Genomic DNA, 20312 nt, shown 5'->3' on the forward strand with positions numbered 1-20312 from the left:
AAAGCCACACACACGCGATCAATGCGTGTGACATGTTACAGCGTGATGGCGTATGGACAGCAAGAAGCATTGGCCGAGGCCCTGGCAGTGTGAGTACAAACGGGCCTGGGGCGCGGGGGGAGAGGGAGGGGGGACCAGTACCCTAAAGTCCGGGTCGCGGCCCGGGAGGACAGTGTGAGTACGCTCTTAAAGACTTACCAACTGGCCCCTGTACCAGCTTCTCTCATAGTAAAGTCCATTCAAGTGGATTACCAAAGTCAATCCCAAAGGAAGGAGCCCATTGGTGCTCTGTTTTCTGTGTAGGGACTCTTCTCATGCTGCTGCAGAGGTTTGCTGTTATTTTCAGCAGCATTAGTGGTTAAAAAAGACGTTTTAATGCCTTCACCGTACTGCCCCGAGCTAACCAGTGTTAGCCACGTCCGGCTGTTAGCAGAGAAAACCACAAAATTCTGAAGTGTCCACACTGAGAAGAGATAACTAACAAAAGTAAACTTAAAGCAGACTGACTTGATAACTTTAAATCAAACTTAAAGCTGACTGACTTGATAACTTCAAAAGTAAACTTAAAGCAGACTGACTTAATAACTTCAAATCACACTTAAAGCTGACTGACTTGATAACTTTAAATCACACTTAAAGCTGACTGACTTGATAACTTTAAATCACACTTAAAGCAGACTGACTTGATAACTTCAAAAGTAAACTTAAAGCTGACTAACTTAATAACTTCAAATCACACTTAAAGCAGACTGACTTGATAACTTCAAAAGTAAACTTAAAGCTGACTAACTTAATAACTTCAAATCACACTTAAAGCAGACTGACTTGATAACTTTAAATCACACTTAAAGCAGACTGACTTGATAACTTTAAATCACACTTAAAGCTGACTGACTTGATAACTTTAAATCAAACTTAAAGCTGACTGACTTGATAACTTCAAAAGTAAACTTAAAGCTGACTGACTTGATAACTTCAAAAGTAAACTTAAAGCTGATTGACTTGATAACTTCAAAGTAAACTTAAAGCTGACTGACTTGATAACTTTAAATCAAACTTAAAGCAGACTGACTTGATAACTTCAAAAGTAAACTTAAAGCTGACTGACTTGATAACTTTAAAGTAAACTTAAAGCTGACTGACTCGGTGTTTTGGTTTAACAGTGACCCTGTTAACTGCCTCTGCGGTTGCCGTAGTTACCGCGGATGATGAAAACAGGATTATGTTTTAACAGAGAAACTCATAAACTGTTTAAAGAGATACTCTGAGATGCGTTTTACACCAGGGAGACAGGTACGTGCGCGGTGGAGCCCCGAGTTAATCTCTTAACTTTAACTTATTTTCCTAAAACGTGTTTACAGGTTTATAAAACAAATAGATGAATTTAGAAAATTAATTAGAGAAAGATATTATCAGGAAGAACTCGCTCTCTTCCTGTTACCGTAACAACAAGCAACGAGCAAAACGCCACTGACACATTTACTCAAACAAAACTATAAACTCTGATCAGGGAGGTGACGTTATCTTTAACTTCCTGTTATTAACATCTGCCGTCACCATGGCAACCGCAGACCCTTTCAGCTGAAAGTGTCCAGTTAACGGGTCACCGGTTAAACCCAAACACCAGGTGAGGAGAGAAAACGTCCGTCGGAGCAGTGATGTCTGCTGGTTTGCACAGTTTCAGGACCTGCAGTGGATTCAGCCCGGTCCACTTGACATCGGGTCGGTGCGTGACAGTGTTTCCGAGGCGGTTCTCGTGTCTCGTTCTGCTGCTGGTGTCTGTGCCGACCTAAACATTAACCTCCTCCGTAGACCTGCCCCGACGGGAGTCACACATGACCACAGGTCTTTCCTAAAATCAAACTTAAAGCTGACTGACTTGATAACTTTAAAAGCAAACTTAAAGCTGACTGACTTGATATCTTCAGAAGTAAACTTAAAGCTGACTGACTTAATAACTTTAAAAGCAAACTTAAAGCTGACTGAGTTGATAACTTCAAAAGTAAACTTAAAGCTGACTGACTTAATAACTTTAAAAGCAAACTTAAAGCTGACTGAGTTGATAACTTCAAAAGTAAACTTAAAGCTGACTGACTTGATAACTTCAAAAGTAAACTTAAAGCTGACTGACTTAATAACTTTAAAAGCAAACTTAAAGCTGACTGACTTGATAACTTCAAAAGTAAACTTAAAGCTGACTGACTTAATAACTTCAAAAGTAAACTTAAAGCTGACTGAGTTGATAACTTCAAAAGTAAACTTAAAGCTGACTGACTTAATAACTTTAAAAGCAAACTTAAAGCTGACTGACTTGATAACTTCAAAAGTAAACTTAAAGCTGACTGAGTTGATAGCTTCAAAAGTAAACTTAAAGCTGACTGACTTAATAACTTTAAAAGCAAACTTAAAGCTGACTGACTTAATAACTTCAAAAGTAAACTTAAAGCTGACTGACTTGATAACTTCAGCAGTAAACTTAAAGCTGACTGACTTGATAACTTCAGAAGTAAACTTAAAGCTGAATGACTTGATAACTTCAGAAGTAAACTTAAAGCTGACTGACTTGATAACTTCAAAAGTAAACTTAAAGCTGACTGACTTGATAACTTCAGAAGTAAACTTAAAGCTGACTGACTTGATAACTTCAAAAGCAAACTTAAAGCTGACTGACTTGATAACTTTAAATCAAACTTAAAGCTGACTGACTTGATAACTTCAGAAGTAAACTTAAAGCTGAATGACTTGATAACTTCAGAAGTAAACTTAAAGCAGAATGACTTGATAACTTCAGAAGTAAACTTAAAGCTGAATGACTTGATAACTTCAGATGTAAACTTAAAGCTGACTGACTTGATAACTTTAAAAGCAAACTTAAAGCTGACTGACTTAATAACTTCAAAAGTAAACTTAAAGCTGACTGACTTGATAACTTCAGAAGTAAACTTAAAGCTGACTGACTTGATAACTTCAAAAGTAAACTTAAAGCAGACTGACTTGATAACTTCAGAAGTAAACTTAAAGCTGACTGACTTGATAACTTCAAAAGTAAGCTTAAAGCTGACTGACTTTAGACTTTAAATCAAACTTAAAGCTGACTGACTTTAGACTTTAAATCAAACTTAAAGCTGACTGACTTGACAACTTCAAAAGTAAACTTAAAGCTGACTGACTTTAGACTTTAAATCAAACTTAAAGCTGACTGACTTTAGACTTTAAATCAAACTTAAAGCAGACTGACTTGATAACTTCAAAAGTAAACTTAAAGCTGACTGACTTTAGACTTTAAATCAAACTTAAAGCTGACTGACTTAATAACTTCAAAGCAAACTTAAAGCAGACTGACTTGATAACTTCAAAGCAAACTTAAAGCATTTTCATCAGCCATCCATAGGTGACTTGGCTGGGAACCGGAGGGTCGCAGGTTCGAGTCCCTGTGTGGACCATGAATGGAGCGTGGACTGGTGGCTGGAGAGGTGCCAGTTCATCTCCTGGGCACTGCTGAGGTGCTGTTGAGCAAGGCACCGAACCCCCAACTGCTCGGGGCGCTGGTCACTGGCAGCCCCCTCGCTCTGACATCTCTCCATTAATTGCATGTATATAGATCCTGTTTGTGCGTGTGTGTGTGGGTGTGTGTGTGTGTGTGTGTGTGTGTGTGTGTGTGTGTGTGTGTGTGTGTGTAACCTGTATAATAATAATAACAGAGTGAAAAAGTGTAATTTACCTTACAGGATAAATAAAAGGAATTCTTCTTCTTCTTCTTCTAAGAGACATTAGGTAGCGACGCGCCTGTATGTAAGTGCCAAAAAAGACCATGGGATGATTTGGCGCCAGAATGAAACTTTAAGAACCAGTAGAAAAGTATCAGCATCCAAATGTAGTCATTATTCAGAGCATTACATTATTAAATTATATTTATTGAAGTTAATGTAAATATCCTTTTACTGTTGCAGCTGATAAAGGTGGGGCTGATTTTATTTACTTTATATACTGCTGTGTAGCCTGTGTTGTAAAGAGAGCTGAGGAAGGCAAAGCTCTGGATCTACCGGTCAATCTTCGTTCCCACCCTCACCTGTGGTCATGAAAGCTGGGTCAGGACCCAAAGAACGAGGTTGCGGGTACAAGCGGCCGACATGTGTTTTCTCAGGAGGGGGGCTGGAGTCTCCCTTAGAGAGAGGGGGAGAAGTTCAGCACCCGTAGGAACTCGGAGTAGAGCTGCTGCTCCTTTGCGTTGAAAGGAGCCAGTTGAGGTGGTTCAGGATCATCTAGTAAGGATGAACCCTGGGCGCCTCCCTAGGGAGGTGTTCCAGGCACGTCCAGCCGGGAGGAGGCCTCGGGGAAGACCCAGGACCAGGTGGAGAGATTAGATCTCCACACTGGCCTGGGAACGCCTCAGGATCCCCCAGTTAGAGCTGGTTAATGTGGCCCGGGAAAGGGAAGTTTGGGGTCCCCTGCTAAAGCTGCTGCCCCCACGACCCGACCCCGGATAAGAGGCTGAAGATGAGATGAGATGAGATGAGATGGGTCTGCTGTGTAGCTTAATCTATAACACATAGACCTATTAACTGATAATATTTTGTATTAATAATCTGAATCTGTAAAGTAACTAGTAACCAAATAAATGTAGCGGAGTAAAAAGTGTTAAGTAGATTAAAATGGAACAATTACGTAGAGTAAATTTACTTTTATACTCATTATTATTATACTTTGCTGAACTTTAAGGTGCTTACTGGTACTTGAGTATTTGCATTGTCTGCTGTTTTATAGGCCGACTCCTACTTCCTTTATTTCAGAGGTCTTCCAGAGGAGGTGCTCAGAGTTACTGCGGGGGTCCTCACTCCTCAGAGACAACAATGTTGTTCCTTTCTTTCTCAAACTACTGGAATAAACTTCCTGAAGATGTGAGACTTTCACCCACTCTGACCACGTTTAAAACTAGACTGAACACTTTTATGTTCACTTTAGCTTTCTGCTAAATCTTTGCACTTTTAACGTCTGCACTGTTTTTATTATTGTCTGTGTTTTTATTCTCTTTGTCTTCCTGTAATGCATTTTAAGGGCGTACTCACACTGTCCTTCAGCACCGCGACCCGGGCTTTAGGGTACTTGTCCCCCCTCCCTCTCCCCCGCGGCCCAGGCCCTTTTGTACCTACACTGCCTGGGCCTCGCGCAAATGCTTCTTGCTGTCCATACGTCATCACGCCGTAACACGTCACACGCATTGATCGCGTGTGTGGCTTTGTTTACAAATCTTTCCGTAGACCTCAGAGTTTTTGTGCGTCTTGTCGACTGTTTTTGAATATTTGCGGCCGTGGACGGCCCGCTGGCCGCAGTTGTGCGCGGAGCGGGTGCACTCACACTGCTTAAAGGTACTAGGCTTTAGCTGAAAAAAAACGGTTTTGGCCCCGGCCAGAAGGACAGTGTGAGTGCGCCCTAAGTCATGACATGTGACGCACTTTGAGTCTGCCGTGTGTATGAAAAGTGTGTTACAAATAAAGTTGCCTTGCCTACGTCACAGATGCATTTTCATCAGCCCGATTTAAAACATTTCTCCCGTACCCATGTCGGAAAAGGACTCTAACTTCTGGGCTACAGCCCCGGATGTTTTCAATTTACACTATAGCCCCATCCTATTTATTTGCTGATAATATTTTGTATTAATAATCTGAATCTGTGTGAATGGTTGTCTGTCTCTGTTCGTCTCTATGTGTCCTGTGATAGACTGGCGTCCTGTCCAGGGTGGACCCCGCCTCACGCCCAATGTCAGCTGGGATCGGCTCCAGCCCCCCCGCGACCCTGACCTCGGGATAAGCGGTTGAAGATGAATGAATGAATGAATCTGAATCTGTGTGAATGTTTGTCTGTCTCTGTTTGTCTCTATGTGTCCTGTGATAGACTGGCGTCCTGTCCAGGGTGGACCCCGCCTCACGCCCAATGTCAGCTGGGATCGACTCCAGCCTCCCCACGACCCCGACAGGGACAAGAGGTTAAAGATGAATGAATGAATGAATGTAAAGTAGCTAGTAATCAAATAAATGTAGTGGAGTAAAAAATACAATGTGTGAAACTAAATGTAGTGGAGTAAAAGTGTTAAGTAGAGGTCCTCAGAGGTCCTACAGGGGTCCTCCCTCCCCAGAGCCAAAATTGTTGTTGTTTTTTGAATATATCTGAATATATACATTAACATTAATGCAACGTATTATTAGCAAAGATACATTTGTTGAAATAAAATAAAATAAATACATTTACACAACCGTGATGATAGGTTTACTGGCTTACAGGCACTAATGTAGACATGCACAGATACAGTTGAGCTGAAGGATTCAATGTATGTTTAACATTAACATATAATGTATAAATACATGAATATGTTAATAATAATTGTAATATCTTAGTATTGTATGCACCATCAAAAGCTGTGTGTTTGGCTTTAGGCCGCCCTAACTGGAAGGCCAAATTTAACATTAGTACATTATAATTGCTTAAGCAGTTCCTTTTTACATTAACTTAAACTTTGCTCCACTGATTTAGAGTTTGTCCAAAATAATAATACAAAGATTTACATAAATATAACATGTCAGTTATGAAACAATGAAACATGTACAGTAAAGCACATTTGAATTAAAGCTGAAAACGTTCACTTTTTTTGTGTTATTCTGCAAAAATACAGATGTAAGGAAACAATACTGTCCATGATCATTACTGCTGATCTTTTTATCTCAGGACTGCACTTCAGTGTGTTTTAGGCATTGACCGTAACGGTGTGTTTGCAATTATTCATATTACTAAATATTCCTGACAGCGTTGCACCCTCTTGTGGCAAAGGTTTGCAACCACGCTTCCACAACTCTTTTTCTAACTCTGCTCCCTTCTTCCTGCACATGCAGAGACATGGTGACATGATAAGGAAACATTTCCACCTCCGGCTGCACATTTACACACAAGCATCATGACGCAACGGTGTTACTGTAAATAAAATGTATTTATGGTAGATGTACATACATTTTGCCTCACTCAAAGTGCTCTGTACACAACTCCAACAACCCAGATGCAGCCACACACTGATCTGTGTACAGAGCTACAGTTGTATGGCGGTCCAAATGTTCAATATAACACAAGTGAATATGACTTGTGGAGTAGATGATCATCATGTGTCCCTTGAAAGGTGCTGTTAGAAATCTCAGCTATTATTATAAAAACCAGGGCTTCATTACCAACCATACAAAACTGACAGCAACGACTCTCGGGCATAAAAACAGGTTCAGTGTGTGAAAAACAGCTAAGAGAAGCATGCACATAAGTAAATAAAGCTGTGTGCCGGAACAAAACGTGAGTTCATTCATCTTCGACTGCTTGTCCCTGTCGGGGTCGCGGGGGGGCTGGAGCAGATCCCAGCTGACATCGGGTGTGAGGCGGGGTCCACCCTGGACAGGACGCCAGTCTATCACAGGACACATAGAGACAAACAGAGACAGACAACCATTCACACCTACGGGTGATTTAGAGTCATCAATGAACCGAACACCTGCACGTCTTTGGACTGTGGGAGGAAACCGGAGAACCCGGAGAAAACCCACGCAGACACGGGGAGAACATGCAAACTACACGCAGAAAGGTGCAGGCCGGGATGCGAACCTGGAACCCTCTTGTTGTGAGGCAACAGTGCTAACCACCACACCACAAAACATGAGTGTGAAAAGAAAATAAAGTCACCAGAACCTCCTCCTATACAAATTCCTTGAAAGCAAGTAAAGTGACATTTCAGGCACTCGCCCTTCCTCAGACTTAAAATGGAAGAAAGTCATGGAGACGTACCTCTACATGTACACTCAAGTGACAAAAATGCATACGTGCTTGGATACAGAAGCAGTTACACACTTCAAACGTACCTAAATTCCACTAAAAACATTCAAAAGAAGGTTTTTAAGAGGATAAGTGTAGATGTGAGGCCTGAAATGCACATCACAATATCAGACAAACTTTAAATATCACATGATGAGAGCAGGAGGTAAAGACCATCATGAAATCAAAACAAAGTATTAATTCTTGATTTGTTATGAAATACTGTTTTTTATAGAATATCTGCTGTGGCTTTACCACTGCTGTACTGTCATGTTTCTTTTAATAATCAAGGCATTTGAACAAAAACCTTTATTTTGTGAAAAAAGCTGTGATCAAAATTAGAGAACACTTTTCAAATACCTGTTATTGGTGTTAATGTGGACACGCCCTTTTTATCTGGCAGCTCTCCTGGTTATTTTACAAGATGGCGAGCCGCTGGGACGACCCTCTCAGCCATCAGAGAGAGGTTTACAAGGACACAGATTCATTCAAGTCCCTAAAACAGACCAGTTGTCCATGTTGGGGCAGCAGTAGCTCAGTCCATAGGTGACTTGGCTGGGAACCATAGGGTCACTGGTTCAAGCCCCTGTGTGGACCATGTATGGAGCGTGAACTGGTGGCTGGAGAGGTGCCAGTTCATCTCCCGGGCACTGCCAAGGTGCTGTTGAGCAAGGCACCAAAACCCCCAACTCCTGGGGGAACCGGTCACTGACAGCCCCCTCGCTCTAACATCTCTCCTTATTGCATGTATATAGGTCCTGTCTGTGCATGTGTGTATTTCGGGCCTGTGTGTGTAACATGATTAATAATAAGAGTTAAAACATTTAATTTCCCTGTTGCGGGACAAATAAAGTAATTCTTCTTCTTCTTCTAAAACAAGTGCACGAGAGGACAGAATTATGTGAAGACTCTCAATGGTGAATCGGGTTCAACACTGCAGTTAGAGTTGCTCGCCAGCTCCGTGCTGAACGGGACAAGGATCTGTCTCTGTACACAATTCAAATTTTAGCTCATTGCTCTTTTCACAAAATAAGTGTTTTTGTTGAAGTGCCTTGATTATGTTAAGTTGCAGTCTGGAACATTTCATTGAATCATATTCACTCAAACCGACACTCTGCTCCAATAGAACAACATCAATCATCTCTTTTTTGAAGAAAAACAAAAGTACCTCTCCATGCACGTAGAGAGCTTGTTATTTGTTTTGCAAAAATCCACCGCGCCCGTATCATCCTGTCCACTCAGGGCAGTTCACAGTTCGTGCACACGCCACAGATCCTACCTCCCATCTTGCGCATGTTACAATTTCACAGGCACATGCCTCAAGCTAGGCATACGCTAAATGAGGTTATCAGTTGCTATCTATAAGTAAGTTAGCCAGCTTAGCTACTGCAGCTTTAAAAAAAACGTGCTAGTACAGCAGTGACATAGCCACAGTGGATATTATTAAAATTTAACAGTATTTCAGAGTAGATAAAGTATTAATACTTTTGTTCTCCACTGAAAATGCGTCAAAAACACAACAAAGTGATGAATGATGTTGTTATTTTTAAGCTGATGTTGTTCTGCTTAATGATGCTGCTATAGGCCTAGTCTGCCGGGGGTTAATACTTTTCCTGATCCTCTGAGCTTCTCTCCTCTCTGTCTGTATCATTCATGTCTCATCACTGCATGTCACTAATTCAACCTCTTCCCTGGAGTTGTTTGTGCTTTGTCGTCTCGCAGGTCTCTGCTGATGGTGGTGGTGCCTGCTGCCGTGGTCCTGTGTGCTGGTCTCTGCTGATGGTGGTGGTGCCTGCTGCCGTGGTCCTGTGTGCTGGTCTCTGATGATCGTGGTGGTGCCTGCTGCCGTGGTCCTGCATGACGCTTCCTGCTGCTGTTATAATCTATCACCTTAGCTGTGCTTGTTTCTACTATTCTGCTGTATTAACAAGTCATATTCACATTACTATAGATATTATTATAGTTACTGGAAGTGTGTCTGTCTCTGTCTTTGTGTCTGTCTTTGTCTCTCTCTGTCCATCTGTCCGTCTTTTCTCTCTCTCTCTCTCCTTCTCTTCCTCTCTCTGGTGCAGACAGATGTGCGTCCTCCACAGAGCTGGGTCTGTCTGACGTTCCTGTCTGTTATAGTGAAGGTTTTCAACACCACCGTACTCTACGGGGGAATTGTTGGGTCTGTGTAAATCATAAATAAGTCATAGAGTGTGGTCTTTACCTACTCTGTAAAGTGTCCTGAGACAACTTTTGTTATGATTTGGCACTGTAAATAAAACTGAATTGAATGCAGTATAATGTAAGAACACGGCTGACGCAGTTGTACTTTAGCAGAAAAGAACCACATGCAAAATCAGACCAGCTACTGAGGGGACAATGTAAACACAACTGGCAAGTTCCTGGATACAAAAGTGAAGGACATAAAGCCAACATATAAAAAAAAAACATTGATTTAATTGCAAATATGTAGAGGAATAGTGACCACTGAATCACAATTTCAACTGAAAATAGAATCAACTTTTGTTACTATGTATATTTAAGTTTGGACTGTGCAAACTTGGTGCATCCTCATCGTGTGGTTGATTTGCTGCTGGTTAGACCGGCCTTTCTTTTTCACATATTATACAATGAATCCAGTATTTTGTATCTCCTGTAGTTGTATTAGAGTTATTTAGTTGTATTAGAGTTATTTAATTATGCAAATTAGCTCAGAGTTCCTTCAGTTCTAGATCTGTGATGTCATAACGAAACATTCCCAAAAGGAGTCGTGAGCAGTTCTGACGCCTTATTTCTGTCTGAGAAACTCACCTGTTGAGTCAAAAACTACTGACCTTAGACTGAAAAGCAAATATGAGTGAATACAGAAGCGAGGCGGAGAAAAGGATGCATGATATGGCATCCGCGGTCTTAACTGAACTCCGTCTGGAGGGAAAATTGTGTGATGTTGTGATCAAGGTGGGTGAAATCGAGTTCAACGCCCACAAGATCGTCCTCTGTAGCTGCAGCTCATACTTTTGGTGAGTAGGTTATCTCAGCTGAGCAAACACTTGAATATCAAACTCTCAGATACAAATCTACTTAATGATCACAGTGTGTGAACTGCTTTTTAAAATTAACACAATTGTAATTAATACTGTTCCTGTTCAAACTGTGTCATAGCGTACTCACATCAACCCCTGATGCCTTTATTCTATATTTAACAGCTACAACAGCAAAACGTGTATTGTTTTCACCATGTGAGTCTGTGTATGTGTGTGTCATCATGGAAAAATGTCGTCCTTAAGACACTGTAGCAACTTTACAAGTGTGTTGTGGTCCGAACAAGGGGCGACAGATGTAGGGAGGGTAGGAAGCAGAGACGGGGCCGTTGTCCCAACACCTTACACCCCTGTTCTGGTTTGGTGGCTGGTTTGATCCTGTCACATGACCGTCTCTAGCTATTTTCTATATTTATTCTATATATTACTACAGGACTGCACTTCTGGGGCCATATTCTGGAGCCATATTCACAAGGCTAAGAGTAGGTCCTAACTTGCTGATTAAGGTGTAACTCCTAATTTTAGGACTCCTAACTTTTTAAGACAAGTGTAATTCACAAAGCATTTTAGCTCTAAAAGTAACTAAATCTATAAAACTAAGTCATTCAGAGTATAGCCTTAATGGAGATGGCATTATGAACGTGGTAGAGTTGGTCAGGGATGACATCACATCCCTAACCAATAAAAACCACCAAATATCACCACAGATTAAAGTTGGTACAACTCTCTGGACAAACGCAGCTGTGCTGTCGGTCAGGAGGATTTTGCTCCAGGCGATAAACGTCCTACCCACACCCGACATAGTGCTGCAGTTCATTCACCTCCACATTGAAGTGTTTTTATCATAAATTCACTCTTAGGGACTCGTTCCCTCTCAGCAAATCACTGTGGGCACAGAAGGGATGAACTGGATGTCATCCATAGCAACAAAATCAATCCCATACTCTCGTCTCCGTGTCACTTTTTCACTTGGCTCAGTCTCACCAGAGACAAGCTAAAAAAATGTCAAGTTTGATGGTGGCGCTGGATAGTACGTGAGGTCCTTGAATAAATGGTCTCAGCAAATTTAAACCCTAACCCTAACCCTTATCCTTTTACATACAAGTAGAAACGTTGGCCTGATAGAGGCCTGAGAACAAAATGATCCTGATTCAGCTTCCATGTGGATAAAATCTTCTGTCACAGCATATGTAATTGTATGATCATCAACATGTTGCTGTTAGTTTACTGGATTCAATTGTCATGAACAAGCTGTGAGATATCCAAACGATCCATCATCACCCACACATGAATTGGTCCAAAAGGTCCAGATGTTATGACAGTGTAATGTTTGTATGATTCCCTTTCCTAAAACTCTAAATCCTGACCCCACAGTGCTCTCTTCACCGGTGCCTGGGCGACCTCGAAGAAGCTGACGTACTCTATCCCTGGCGTGTCGCCCGAGATGATGCAGCTCATCATCAATTATGCCTACACCCACTCTGTTCCTGTGACAGAGGATAATGTGGTGGAGGTTTTGGCAGCTGCAGACCAGTTCTTGGTCTCTGGGATTGTCCAGGCCTGCTGCTTCTTCCTGGAGGATCAGCTTTGCACAAGGAACTGCATCGGTATCTGGCGGCTGATCGACTTCTACCACTTCCCTGATCTGAGGCACAAGGTCTTCCGCTACATCCTGCAGCACTTTGAGAACATAGCTTGCATCTCACGGGAGTTTGTGGAGCTCTCAGTTCAGCAGCTGTCAGCTATCATCGAAAGCGATCACCTTGATGTGAAACGAGAGAACAAAGTGTTTGAGGCCGTCGTCCGTTGGATTAACCACATGCCAGACCAAAGACGAGGTCTCATCACTGAGCTGTTGCCCAAGGTAACTAAACGATAAGTCAACTGTAGATGTAGTCAGACTGACATAGCATGCGATGGGTTGCATTTTTACAGACCAATCAGTCTGCTGAAGAGTATGCAAGAAAAAAACATTGGTGGTTTGTTCAAACAGTTACAGTTACAGCGACCTATGAATTTCGCAGGTGCACAAATACAAAATGTACTTAAAATAATTGAAAATATGGTTTGATGTTATTACATTGCTACAAATAAATCTTTGGATGTATTGAGCTTTCGGCAGACAATTTAGCCAAACTCCCAATCTCTATGATAAGCTAAGCTAACCTCAACCAGGGCGGCTCAGAGGTGGGGCCCTTTATGCCCCCAGAGGTAGAGCGGGTCATCCTCCATTCGAGAGATTGGTGGTTTGATTTACCAATGTCAAGACAAATTGCTCCAAGTGCCGCACGTGGGTGTGGGAATGGTTAGATTGGATGGCGGGTAGGTGTCCGCTGCCATCAGTATGAACGTCTGTGTGAATAGGTGAATATGACAAATAGTGTAAAACACCTAGAAGTAAAAGTCCAAGTACCATCGACCATCCTGACTCCACCTCTGTTGTAATAACACAGGCATAAGATTGATATAAATTGGATTGTTTCTAACATTTGTCTTCACCTATGTGTCCAGGTGCGGCTAGGCTTGATGACCCTCTATTACTTCCAACACAGCGTGATGGACAATGCTCTGATAAAGGACAACATCGATTGTATACCCATCATCAGTGACGCAGTGATAACATTTGTGGAGTCTAGAGGTAGATCCCCAAAATCTGTGTACAGTAACCTGCTGAGCCGGCCACGCCTGCCGTCTTCAATCTTATTGATCACTGGAGGCCAAGAGGACAACATTACCGCGACCGACTTTGAGGCGTACGATACCCAGGCTGATTACTGGGTCACTTTGAGCGCTGGGGAGATCCATCGCTCTCACCACGGTGCGGCTGTCCTCAACAGCTTTGTGTACCTAATCGGTGGCTGCTACCGAGATATTCACTTGAATACTGTGCAAAAGTTTGACCTCGTCACCCGCACGTGGCAAGAAGTGGCACGCATGAACTTCTGCCGATGCTATGTCAGCGTTGTTGTGCTGAATGGGTGGATTTACGCCATCGGAGGCCTTGGTGGAGTATCTTACTCTAACACTGTAGAGTGCTACATACCTGAGACCGGCCGGTGGACCATGCTGGCACCCATGCGTGCCAAGAGGTGCGGGGCCAGTGCCACAACTCTAAATGGCAAGGTGGGTGAAACAGAGAAGGAAGCAGTGACCAAGAGAGGAACGTTGTTAGTTTATCCTGACACGTTTTCACTTTGTGTCCATGTTAGCTAATTTTTTCATGTTGTGGAGGGTTGTTTTTTTGTTTTTACCCTAACTGGTCAGTAGCAAGTGATGGTTGTAGCGGTTGCAAAATGCTCCATTTGCACAGCTCATTACACTCAAGAGCTGTTTTCCACTAAAACCTTACTTGGTCTAGTAGTTTGAGGCGACTAATGTAAACTAAATTAAAATGGATATGGCTCTTTAAAATAATACAAAAAGTGGGAAACAAAGTTGGAGTTCATAAGGTAAATTAACTAACAGAAATTAAAATTATACAAATAGTGGCATTAAAAACTGGGGAAGAAACAACTTATTTATCCAATAAAGCATTAAAAAAATGCAGGTTTCTTCTTGAAGATATGTTATCATATTACCTTTGTTTAGCAGAGTTACAGATTATATTTTCAAGCATTTATATCACCTGTGTCTGTAGTTGAGTCCATACTAAACGTAACTGTCCCAAACCTGTCTGTAGGTGTACATTTGTGGGGGTTTCAACGGGTATCGCAGCCTCAGCTCTGCTGAATGCTATGACCCTGACGTCAACCAGTGGACCCAGATCGCTCCCATGAGGAGCTGCCGCAGTGGCCTGGGGGTCGCTGCCTACAGAGACCGCATCTATGCAGTAAGTACGCAGCATTAATATGTGTCCTTGGGTTGTACCAATCAGTGGTCACAAGAGAGCAAACTACAGGTGTAAAGGTGTAGTTAGGAAAATGTATTAAAGGGGACGTATCATGCTCACTTTCTGGTTAATGCTTGTATTGGGGGTTTCCACTGGAACATGTTTAAGCTTTAATATGAATAAAAACACGCACATAAAACACACCTCCGTCTAAAAAGCTCATCTGTTTCTTTATGACCCCTGCTACTGATAAAGCCCAATCTGCTTTGATTGCTCAGTGATGTGCGATCACCGCGTCTCTGCACCGTCACTGCAGCCAGGGAATGACTGTAACGGCCCTGTGGCTGCACTTTCTATCTATATATAGTGTAGTTGTGACACCACAATGGTACAGGAAGTCCCACGGCTCGTTTTAAGACACCGTTTCTGAATATGGGCTGTGTTCATTTCTCTGGGGATTGAGCGTTTAGGTACTTCCACAGTATTTATAAAGCATCTAGAGCTGCTTAGTAATACTAGCTTTCTTGTGACTTGACATTTAGAGTTGTAGCCTGGGTGTACATACTCTTTAACTTTGAACCAGAATAGTATGTGTTTCCTTAGTCTTCTGAATCTCTCTTTTAGATGGGTGGCACCATTGGCGGGAATACCCACATGCGCATTGTTGAGGCCTACAACCCTCGGACCAACAGGTGGACCACAGCACCATCCATGCATGCTCCACGCAGTTACTTCGGAGTTGAGGTGGTGAACGACAAGCTCTTTGTGGTCGGAGGATACGACAGCGACGCCACTATGCCATGCGTCGAGCACTACGATGAGGAGGCTGGTATGTGGTCAAGTGCGACTGCCGCTGAGAAGCCCCGCAGCGGCCTGAGCTGCTGTGTGCTCAGTGGGATCCCCGGCCTGGCGGAGAGCCTGTTTCCTCGTGGTCCTCTGGTGTACCCCGACAAGGAGGAGGATGCAGAAGGATCCCTCTCACCTGCCTCAGAGATGTCCTCTTAAAATAAAAGAGTGTGCAATTTACCAGAAGTGCTATTTTTCATGTTTTGTATATTTGATTTATTATTCATACTTTTATGTATAGGTCTATTTATATCATGGACGCACAACTGTTACCTGTTTCTATATAAATGTGACTAATATTTAAGTACTAGCTTCATTATTTTTGCACATAGGCCCATATATTGACAATTAATTAATGTACATAATCTGTATATTTGTTAATTACTAAGTACCCACTGTCAATACATAGCTACATTTAGATTTTTTTTATAGTAATAGATGGGAGTGGTGTTAAAGGATGTTGAATATATCCAAAAATATAATAAATATCAAACAATAATCACAGAGGTCTTTACAAACTGTCTTTACAGCATATTGAACATATAGTATAAAGCCTATCCATGTCCCACAATTTGTCCGAAAGCTTCAATTTAGAAGAAGTCAGTACATTACAACTTCTTGTAGAAATATTGAGTAGGCAAAAACACTTCAACATATTCAAGGCGGCATAGCTGACAATATAAATTAAGATACATACGTAAGTACAAATACAGTAAAGAACATAGCACATACATAATAAAGTAAAAATACTTTAGGTCATTATCCCCTTCTAGAAGTCAAAATAACAGTCCTCACATAGGTTTCTATACACAAATAAATCAATGTATCACTCATTATTTGTATTTGAGAACCTATATCCCACAAAATACCCTTTTTAATAACTGTAGCTATTATGCAGCGGTGTCAAACTCCAATTCACAGTGGGCAAAATTTAAAAACTGGGACAAAGTTGCGGCCAAACTCAATATCTACTAAAAAAAAAAAAAGGCTGCACATGTGCATGTGTTTTCCTTCTCTCCAGATGTGTAACGCTGAACCTTTCCAGTGCAGCTCCTTGTTCTTGTCGTGGTGTTTCTTCTGTTTGATTCTTTGGTTACAGCCACGGTGACAAACAGCTCTTTACCTTCACACACAGATCATCTGCTGAAAGCTCCTGTCCTCCATCTTTCTTTGGGTCGTTTTTGGGGAGTTTTCATCTGTTTTTAGTCGTTTTGTCACATTTTTGTGGTGTTTCTTCTGTTTGATTCTATGGTTACAGCCACGGTGGCTCTGCAGACGAGACAAACAGCTCTTTACCTTCAGACACAGATCATCTGCCTCCCACCGCTGCTGAAAGCTCCTGCCCTCCATCTTTCTTTGGGTCGTTTGTGGGGAGTTTTCATCTGTTTTTAGTCGTTTTATCATGTTTTTGTGGTGTTTTGCGTCTCTTTATAGTCGTTTCTTCACGTTTTTGTGGTGCTTTCATCTTTCTTTACTAAAAAAGAAAAAAAAAGACCGATCATCTGCCTCCCACCGCTGCTGAAAGCTCCTGTTCTCCATCTTTCTTTGGGTCGTTTTTGGGGAGGGGTGGATTAAGTTTCTCTGCAGAGACTGGTAGCATGGATGCTCATGTTTGCTAACAGAAAAGTAGACGTGTATGTGCTTTATACTCACGGACCAGCGCTCACAGGACCTTGATATGATCTTAGGGGCCAAATATAATTATACCGCGGGCCAGATTTGTCCCACGGGCCTGAGTTTGACACCCCTGCTTTTATGGCTCTGTGTTGTATTCCGATACATTACAATGGCGAGCCTGGTCGGACCCAAAATTGTGCCGTTTCCCCCTTTAAACAAACCAATCAAATTTTATGGATCTTTTTTCTATCAAATCAAAATCCATACTTTTACCTATAGGTCTATTTATATTATGGATGCACTATGGTTATCTGTTACTACATAAATATAACTAATAACAAGTCCTCTATGTCTATGACATTTGCATAATTAAAGGTTGAATATGGAGAATGAGTGAATGATCATACAGGGTAACGACTAATTTCAACTAATCAAAGAATTTTCCAACAGTATTTAACGTTAGCCGGTCTTTAACTGGAAGTCTTTCTTTGAGTGGTGTGTAATCGATTAGCTAGCTAGCTCTCAACTCAACATGATTCCTTGTTTCCTTTGCAACAACAGACAACCCTGGCAACCAGCAACGCCAGCCGCTATTGGCTGCTACAATTTAAACAGAACGTGACAGAAAATATAGCTTTTAATAACTATCTTGCATATTCAACCTTTAATGTACATAATCTGTATATTTGTTGATTACATATAGCTAGGTAACCACTCTCAATGCATTTAGCTACATTTTTTTAATAGAAATAGATGGAAGTGGAGTTACACTTAAAAATGTCCAAAAACATAATAAAATGAATATCCAACAACCATCACAGAGGTCTTTACAAACCATACAACACATTGAACATATATAATATAACCTATATCTCACAAAATGCCTTTAAAAGAAGAAATAAGCGGGGTTTTTATGTGTTTTAAAAAAATAACTGTAGCCATTGTGGCTCTATGTTGTATTGTAGTACATTACAAGGGCGAGCCTGGTTAGAGCCAAAATGGCGTCGGTCCCCCCCTTTAAACAAGAAACCAATCAAATTCGTGGATTTTTTTCCTATCCAATCAAAATCCATGTGGAGGGCGGGACCTGCGTAACCAGGAGGAGCTGTTTTTGGGGAGTGTTGTGAATTCGTTCAGCCAAGAATAAACCTTGGAGTGAGTTCCTGTAGTAAACGATTTATTTTGCTTTCATTGTCCGTCGATTCACACGGATTATCAACCGCCGCCAACCGTCGCCATGCCCGGGATAGAGAAGCTGCCGATCGAGGAGACGCTGGAGGACAGTCCGCAGGTAACCGCTCTCTTCTCTGGAGCCTTCAGCTACCATGCTAACGCTATTTTGCAGAGCTATGCTAACTGTCTTTGTAGGCTCAGTGTTTTGTTTTTTGTTTTTACTCAATGAAAATCTTCTTTAGGCTCAGTGTTTGTCAACAAATCACCGAAGAGATGACACGTTGAAGCAGCATGCTAACGGCTAACGGCCCAGCTAATCAAAGCAGTTAAACAGTAAATCAGACAACGATCAGCTGATGGGAGTGGGTCCGTCAAGATCCTCAAAATGTCAAGTGGTGGCACGACATTCAGTGTTACTTTACAGAGAAATAAAGTCGTTAAATGAATAGTTAGCCGACTACTTTCTTAGCCCTCTTGGCTAGCTGCCTGCCCTCCTTCCAGTGGTGACTGCTGATCTTTCTTACAGGCAGCAGCAGTGTCATCCTGCTGCTTTATGTTTTTCAGTATTGTTATTAGTTGAACCACCCCCAAATCAGTGCTGTTGTGTCCCGCAGCACATACAGGGCAAAACACCTGCTGTGACATCACTGGTTGGGGTGGGGCCAGGGTGTGAGGCTGCACCTGCAAGGTTCAGTCTGTAGATACCGAGGTAGATGATTGTGTGGATGTTTTTGTTTACTTCAGGGGTCTTCAACGTTTTAAGGCCAAGGACCCCTTAGCTAAAACACAACAAACAAATATTGTATTTAATTGAGTTGCATATTAAATTGGGTAGCTAGGGTACTCTGAGGTCCATACACACATATTTTAGAGATAGAGACATGCAATGGTCATTAATAACATTTTCATATATTTATGCATCATATGTTGATATAACATGTCTACTTTGCCTGTAGGTATATCATCAAGGTTGTGTAAATGTATTTAATTATTTTTTCACAAAGGTAAGGTAAGGTAACTTTGATTGTACCCAAGGGTAGATTTGGTTGCAGGTAAAAAGAGTAGACTGCTTACAAACACATAGACGACATTAATGACATTGACAAAAACAAGAAGACATTGACATAACAGTGGCAACAGTGCTCCAGACATAGAGACATTGTTAAATCTCTGAAATATACATATATATATGTATATATGAGAAGTTCAGCCATCCGTGAGGAACTTGGGGTAGAGCTGCTGGTCCTTTGCGTTGAAAGGAGCCAGTTGAGGTGGTTCAGGATCATCTAGTAAGGATGAACCCTGGGCGCCTCCCTAGGGAGGTGTTCCAGGCACGTCCAGCTGGGAGGAGGCCTCGGGGAAGACCCAGGACCAGGTGGAGAGATTATATCTCCACACTGGCCTGGGAACGCCTCAGGATCCCCCAGTTAGAGCTGGTTAATGTGGCCCGGGAAAGGGAAGTTTGGGGTTCCCTGCTAAAGCTGCTGCCCCCGCGACCCGACCCCGGATAAGAGGATGAAGATGAGATGAGATGATGAGATGATATGTATATGTATATATATATATATATATATATATATTTCAGGGGATAAAATACAGAATAGAAGTCATCCTAAGAGATTCTCGCAGCTAAGCCAGAATAAGTAATACATATATAAATACATTAAGAAGGCTGTGCAGTCAATAAGTTAGATAAATTAGTGTGTAGTCTAAACGCCTAAGTGTTATTTAATATTATGACAGCTGAGGAAACAAAACTGCCTCTGTATCTTTTAGTTTATTTGCCTCTGCATTTTGTATTTTGACAAATATATCTGTGCTAAAAGTATATAATGCATTCATGTTAAAGGTTGAATATGCAGAATGTTTATTAAAAGCTATATTCACAAATAATAATAATAATAATACAGCCATGGGGATGTTTTGAGGGTTACAGAATTCAAGTAATGCTTTTCAATAAAAATATATTTAGTCTGAAT

At 41.6% G+C, this 20312-nt stretch overlaps 2 protein-coding genes across 2 annotated transcripts in view; both read left to right on the forward strand.

Moving 5' to 3' along the window:
• Nucleotides 1-10680: 10680 nt before the first annotated feature.
• LOC310965890 (kelch-like protein 10) lies at nt 10681-15702 on the forward strand (the record flags this gene model as incomplete). Its single annotated transcript, XM_083939639.1, has 5 exons — nt 10681-10847; nt 12243-12732; nt 13380-13991; nt 14548-14697; nt 15322-15702. The coding sequence occupies 5 exons, from the start codon at nt 10681-10683 to the stop codon at nt 15700-15702; spliced, it is 1800 nt and encodes a 599-aa protein (XP_083795765.1).
• Nucleotides 15703-18302: 2600 nt separating this feature from the next.
• appl1 (adaptor protein, phosphotyrosine interaction, PH domain and leucine zipper containing 1) overlaps nt 18303-20312 on the forward strand; it is a 30349-nt gene continuing 28339 nt past the window's right edge. The window contains exon 1 of the mRNA XM_083939179.1: nt 18303-18451. Coding sequence (XP_083795305.1) covers nt 18398-18451 — 54 coding nt within the window. The 5' untranslated portion in view covers nt 18303-18397. The remainder of the gene's footprint in view (nt 18452-20312) is intronic.

Source organism: Echiichthys vipera, assembly GCF_963691815.1.
Source record: "Echiichthys vipera genome assembly, chromosome: X".
In the NCBI taxonomy this organism is placed as follows: Eukaryota; Metazoa; Chordata; class Actinopteri; order Perciformes; family Trachinidae; genus Echiichthys; species Echiichthys vipera.